Consider the following 7,352-nt stretch of genomic DNA (forward strand, 5'->3'; position numbering starts at 1 on the left):
TGAATGTCAATAGCACAGTCGGTTTCCCAGGGAGACCAAAGGCCTGTGACTCATGCAGTGCATACAGCATTTTCTGGAATTTTAACAATATCGGAAGATCATTATTTCCCCACAAAGCCCAGATAATTACATATAATCATGTTAGACCCTTACGGAGTTCTCGGGGCGTTTACCGTAAAAACCCACTCAATCCCATCCACACGGGTCTATTATAGACCAAAGAGTTTATCTCAGGATTAAATTTCCATTCCCCATCTCCTCTTTATGGTGAGCACCATATCCTTGCTCTAAGTGGGTGTTTTCTGTGAGTACATAATTCGTGCGAGATTTAGACTAGTCCAGTCTGTGGGTGCAAGTGTAAGGGGTAAGGTTGGTATAGCAGAGTGGATCCCCCTTGGGGTATGTAATAGCTGCAATAGCTGGGTTCTGCTAAATAGGGGGCACTGTGCTCAGCAAGGTAGGGGGCAGGCTGGTAGAAGCATGTCACATGGTCTGTGTTGGGTATGATGTTCTGCTCTCCTAGAACCTTCAGTGCTAACACCGTGATCATGTTCAGTGTTTGGCGCCTCTCGTGTCCCATCAGACACACCGTGCTGTCATCCACCACACGACGCAGTGTCATCAGATACTGGTACTTGCTTCGTTCCTCTCCAATGAAATGGTTCTTCAAGTAGGACAGGATCTTCCTCTGCTGCTCCTGCACATCAGGAAAATCTATGAAAAATCGAGAACACATGTAACGTTCCAGTGTTTTTATCTGAGTTTCGCTGGCTGGCCTGTAGTCTCTGACCAAGAGGTTGCTGTATTTCAACAAGCCACCGCCTCGAATCTCTTCAGGGTTCCTAGTAGCAATCAGGCGATAGCGCAGATGGTCCATGGCTGCCTCAAAGTCACCATACATGCTTTCTGCCAGGACCTCAACATCAGGAACTGAGTCAGATGCCTGAAAAGTGTCACACTTCCCAGACAGGTCAGATGGTACATTAGGGGCCTCTTTGTTCTCAGGCACAGAGTTGGATGCTTCGACAATTTTTGGAGGGGAAGATTCCTCACAGTCTCCAGACTCAGAGTGGGGCAGGGCATGTGAGGTGGAGCTTGGGATTGTGATGGGAAAAGAGACAGGCTCACCAACCTGGGGCAACGATGAGATATAATCGTGTTCCTTTTCATCCTCTAACTGTAAGAGAGAATCTGCTGTCTGTGCAGAGGGCTCTTTAATCTGTACATCACTGTCTATGTTCAATATCAAAGGCTCCATGTCTGAAGATACCTGAGGTACAAGATCCTCTGACTCCACTGGGGGAGTGAGGCAGAGGAGGGGAGGACTGAGGCAGGGTGAAGGAGGGGTGAGACAGAGAGGAGGAGGGCTCAGGCTGAGCATGGGAGGAGTCAGGTAAGGAGGTGAACTGAGGCAAGATGATGTTGGACTGAAACTTAGGGGTGGAGAGCTAAAACTGGTCGTGGGGCTGATGGTGTTCAATGTTGGTGATGAAAGGCAGTGAGATGGAGGGGTTAGACAAGGGGGAGGGCTAAGGCTTTGGGGCGAAGGAGTAAAGCAAGGAGGGGAGAGACTGAGTAGAGGAGGTGTGAGACAGGTTACAGGAGGGGTGACACACTGGGAAGAACAGGGTGAACCAAGTTCGGTCTCTTGTGGAGTTCTGTTTATATTTTTGGTTTGTTGGTCTGTTGTGTTTTCAGTTTCATTGCTGAGCTCAGCTACTGAGGTATGTACAGGTTTGGGATTGTTTAAGCTGGGTTGGTCATTGTGTGAAATTGCTGGGTCCCCTGAGTCAAGAGTCTCTGATTGTTTGGATCCAGAGGCAGATTCTCTCAGGGAGGATTGACTTTTCTCATCAAAAAACATATCTGTGGTTGGTATGCCTTCCACGCTCTGGATACTCATTTCACATGACCCCTCTGTGGTTAGCTGAGAAGATGCTGGCTCTTGAGGTAAAGTAGATATCTGATCAACAGCAGGGGTGGAGATTATATCTGGGGCTGGATCAGGAGCTGAGGTAAAGTCAAGGTTTAATGAAAGGTTATCTGAAGGATTGTGTTCAAGCACAGAATGTGTTTCAATTGGGAGAGTGTTTGTCAGTGTAGTTGGAGGATAGGAACTGTCAGCTGTTGCCTTTGGATCAAAGGCTAACTCAGATTCAGGGCTGGAACAAGGATTTGAATCTAGACCGGGGTTGAGCTCACTTTCAGAGACTGAACTGGGGTTTGGACTTGAAGCAACCTTCCGGCACATCCTCCGAGGGGGCTTGGGAGAGGAATGTTTGAGCACCACCATATGGGACAGTCTCTCTGAGGCCTTACAAGAGGGAGAAGAGGAGGTCTTTTTGTCAGAAAGAAGGCTGGGTGGTGCGGGTAAAATATCCTGAGTATTTGGAGGGCTGACAGTGTCAAGTGTGTTTGGCATATTTTCTGAGTTATCCATATGTTGTGTGCTGTGAATCTCCAGTGTGTTCTGTGTGTTGCCAAGTGTAAGTGAGGAAGAGGTGGAGCAAGAACAATCGACACCTAGTGTGTCTTCTCCATGTTTGGTTTCCAACTCAGAAATCTCTTGTGTGATTTCATTTGTGTGTGTGTCAGATGTACTTGATTCTTTAATTTCCTCACAAGGCTCTGTTTCAGCTTTACTTTCATGTGCTGACTGTGACTCTGACACTGCTAGTGAGGAAATGCTTGTGTCTGGAGCTGACACATGTTCAATATCATCTTCCTCGTTGCTTTCCTGTTCCTTTCCTAAACACAGAGATATGTTTGTTTCATCAGATTGCTCTGCACTGTGAGAGTCTTCTGCCAAGTTTAGACACTCTTCCTGGGTTTTGTTTGAAGTTTCTGGCATTGTGACTTGTTCCATCTGCTCTAAGAGATCTTTCTGTTCATTGGGGAGTTTTGTATGGTCAGCCAGTTCTTTCTCCATTGAGGTTTGCTTGTGGTTTGAATGTGCTGGTTGTTGGTTATCACCAGGCTTCATTTGCTCGGACTGCTTTGTTGAGCACTCATTCTCATCCAAGTGCTCTTGCTCATGCCTGAGTTCAGTCTGAGCTACTGGTTTAGACTCCTTTGAGATAACGTTCAGAGATGTAGGGTCTGTCTTATTTAAGTTTTCGCTGTGCTCTGACACTTCTTTCATCTCTGCAGGAGATTCTTCTTTGTTGTTTTTCTCCAGCGTAGAGTGTTTTGTCTGATGTGAATGTTCCCTTTGTTGTGAGATTTCTGTCTGAGACTCTTTTTCATGGACCTCATCTCTTTGTTGTGTCCGGCTGAAGTGAGCCCCATCGTCACTGGGTAAGTCTCTACCTGGACTGGAAGTCTCTGTCCCTTTTACAGTGTTCTGACTCTTTGTGGTCTCCTCTTTGAGCTCAGCAGTCTTCATTTTGTGCTGTGAGTCCTGCTGCATGTAGGACTCTAAGAGACGATCCAGAATGATCTGGAAGGAGTCCACACTGAACTCAAACTGTCGCCTCAGCACACTCACAAATTTGAGCTCCAGGTTTTTTCCGCTGTTGTTTGACAGGGAGATGAGGCTCCAGCGGTCGTGCTCATTGAAGACTTTGACCATTTTCTGGACGTAGGCCTCTTTCATTGTGGCGCTGCTGATCCGCTCCCTGTTGACGCCGGCAGGCAGACAGTCCAACAGGCAGCTGAGCACCGACTCTTTGATCACCTGGGAGGACAATAGGTCAACGTCATGACTGCTACACATAATGAGCAGAATCTGAAAGTAATTTTATTACTTTTATTCAACTGAGTATTGAATTATGGATAGAATTACAATAGTAATACCTTTTTCTTTTTTAAATTTTGAAATAAAAACTGCAGTACCCATACCTGGAATTCCTCCTGACTGGGTAACTCCACTCCAAAAATGATGTCCAGGTCCTTGTAGCTCGTCCCGTTGTCTCGGACAAGGACGTGACTGGCTGTCGAGCCATTCAGACGCACATCTCGAACCCTGATCCCTTGTCTCTGCAGCCTCGCCCGCACAGCAATGATGATGTCACGAGGACGCAGCTCCAGCGTGGGAAAGTTTCCACGGCCGTGGATGGGAACCACGTCTGAAAGCACCTGATGGAGTACCTCCACCTGCTCTGTGTTCAGGCTGTGAAACCGTTGACTGGATTTTCTCTCAGACATACTGTTGCCCTGCGGGGAGGGAAGGAGAACAACACTAACAGTTTATTACTGCTGCCCAACAAAACCAGCTGTGTGTTTAACTCTCTTTTTTTCCCTCACACACACACACACACACACACACACACACACACACACACACACACACACACACACACACACACACACACACACACACACACACACACACACACACACACACACACACACACACACACACACACACACACACACACACACACACACACACACACACACACACACACACACACACACACAATCCCTGCCAGTCTGCAGGTCACAGCTTGGCTGACAGCTTCTCCACAATGCTAATGTAACTGCTGTGTTGACAAGCTGACACATGGACCACACCACATCAATGTGCTCTGCATAAATATTCAGTCTGTGCTGAAGTTACGAGGAAGTGTTTGATTGGAGTGAGAAGTTAAGTTTGAAATATAATACTGTTTCAATTATGCAAGACCAACACAATCACACTGCAGACTTCCTCAGAAGCAGAATCCAGTTTTTAAAGACATTACAGACAACAATAATTTTTTTATTGTACAATACTCACAACAATACTCATTGGAATAAATATCATAATATTAATAATGCACGGAAACACAGAAAAAAACCTTTGTTTATTGATTGTTTCCAGCAGAGGAGCAAGGGTTAAGCTGAATGAGTCATCACCAGAAGACTGCATTAATCACACCAACGTCACTAATTAAAGACACACATCTGTTTTTGTGTCTGTCTATGTGGCACATGATGTGTGTACAACTACAAACAATGACCCTTTCCCATATTCAGACTTTTATGTAACAACTCCTGAAAATGCAGCTAAATAAGAACTAAGTGGATTTTAATATCAACCAATTATTTGCTATCTGTGTGGCTATTCACATATGTAGTGCGCCTGGCTGTTACTGCATTCAGGCTCCTTCAGTCAGTCTGTACAAACTGGAATTACTCTTCAATAAGCCACATAAAATTTCCCTAACCGAGTAAGTCAGGGGAGTCTCTGTAATGTGATTGAGTGTATGACTGTGGGCGTCTGACAAAGTGTTTTTTCAGGAGTGAGTGCTTGTATTTGAGTGTGTAACTGTGGTTCATGGCAACCCATTATGATCTATTGTTTGCTTTAATCAATAGCTGTCACTCAGTACTATGGCTGAATGCTGCTGATTGCTATGATTTGCCAATACTCGCAGGCAAAATGCTGGGATCCTAATGAGCAGTAATGGGGTGCTTTCTGGTGTCATTTTGTCAGACATCAGATGGGGCTGAAGTTGGAAACAACCACAAATAAGCTATTAGGAGGAGTGTTTAGAAATGTTATAATCCACACTACATGCATCTCAACAAACACTGAAAGAGCACTTTACGCCATAGCATACTTAACCTTATCAGACTCCCCACGTTGTGCATGCACTCCACAAGCGTGAGCATGCTTACAAGAGTTGAGTCTGATCACAGTCTGCTGAAGATTTGTCTGTGCCACAATTAAACAAGGTAGACTCCAAGATGCTGAAAAGAATCACTCGTCCTGATGTGACAAACACAGTCCCAGATGTGGACACTGACCAGATGCACAATAAAACAATGTGTTGAGGAGGGAAGGAGAGACAGAGAGGGATTGAGGGACTGTTTTCCAGCTGGCCCCTGTATTCCACCCCTCCCCTTTCACACTCTTCTGCAAACTTGCAGCCTGAGTGACTCATCCAGGCGTATCGGCTCAGCTCGCACATAATCTATGGCCACTAAAAACCCAGCAGATCTGTGGCTCTCACTTTCACCGGTCTACATGCGAGGCAAACAATAACAATAGAACTCTGTAAACTTGCTGCCTCTGCAATGTAATCTTCAAAGTGGCACAGAGGAGAACAAACAATTCTGCCTGAACAGCTCTTTGTGTCACTGACTCAGTTTTTTTCCCTTTTAATTATTCATTGTCCTTGTGAGAATATTTGTTCTATTATTCCCTATATTGCTACATTCAACATTTACGCACACATGAGCACTTTAGTAGAGGGGAAGAACGTGGTGTGCCAATAGATAATTCTACTGAGATTTTTTTTGTGTGTGCTTAAATTTTGATTGAACCATGTCAAAAGCCACCTCTTAAGTTTTTTGTAATCTACATTTAGAACAAGTAAAATCAAATTAAAGCAATTGAGCATCAGTTTACTGTTAGATTATTTATATACATTTAATTTTTTATTTTCCAGTGATTAACTTGAACTCACAGGAAAAACACCTGCTGAGTTCAGGCTGATCAAATACGTCAGGCGAAGGAAACTCGCCGCAATGAGAAGCATGAAAGCAGAAAGTTCACACTGGATTCTTACCTGTTGCTGTGGCGTTTGGCGGAGCGTCTGGCTCCGGTCTCCTCCGCGGAATCAAACCTCGGGTCTCCGCTGAGCCTCGGGTCCGGACAATTCGCTGTACGCGGGGTTCTGTGTCACCTCCCCGGTCAGTGTCGGCGCTACCGCTGGGTCGGCTCCGTCCCCGGTCAGTCGTGCGATGCTCGAGCCTGTGCGCGAGTTCATTCGGGTGCTGTCCGGGAGGCGCGTGGTGCTGAAATGAAGAATGAAACGAGTCCTCGCACTCCTGTTTTCTTCTCCGGCCGCCCGGAGCGTAACGCAGTTTCCATGGCGACCTGCCGTCATTCACTTATGACTGGGGAGTGTGCGCTCGTGCATGCGTGCGACTACATGTGTGTACAAGCGCTCCCTGCTTGCGACGGAGAAAATAGGGCGTTAACAAGTGTTGAACGGAGGAAAAGAAAGTTTAAAACGAGTCCACAGTGAGGTATGAGGAGGGTTACCATCACCTGACCGCACTTTGTGTTCCTGCTCTGGTGAGTATGAGTGGGAGTTCAACTTCAGCTGCGTCACCTCAACTTAAAGGTGACAGATGTTTTTTTTCTTTCTTTCTTTCTTTCTTCCAGGAGCCATTGCAGCATAGGTGTCATAAAATGTTAGAAACATGCTTTTCTGCCAGCACAACAAAGGATACATCTTTGCAGCATCATTTTGCACTCATATAACAGACCCTCTTAAGGTTGACTCATTTGAGTACATATCTCCTTAAATGCAAATGAGCAATTCCCTCCTCCATGCAAGTAAAGCTTTGTCATCACTATGGAAACCAGCATGAAATATTATAGCTAGGGGACTACAAACCCTACAACCTGTAGCCCT

General features: G+C 45.7%; 1 protein-coding gene across 1 annotated transcript; it reads right to left on the reverse strand.

Annotated features, from left to right (window-relative positions):
- Positions 1-328: 328 nt before the first annotated feature.
- tent5d (terminal nucleotidyltransferase 5D) lies at positions 329-6,698 on the reverse strand (the record flags this gene model as incomplete). The annotated part of the gene is made up of 4 exons (XM_080501763.1): positions 329-943; positions 3,410-3,676; positions 3,841-4,155; positions 6,555-6,698. The coding sequence occupies 4 exons, from the start codon at positions 6,696-6,698 to the stop codon at positions 329-331; spliced, it is 1,341 nt and encodes a 446-aa protein (XP_080357889.1).
- Positions 6,699-7,352: the final 654 nt, after the last annotated feature.

This window comes from Blennius ocellaris, assembly GCF_963422515.1.
Source record: "Blennius ocellaris genome assembly, chromosome: 9".
NCBI classification, from domain to species: Eukaryota; Metazoa; Chordata; class Actinopteri; order Blenniiformes; family Blenniidae; genus Blennius; species Blennius ocellaris.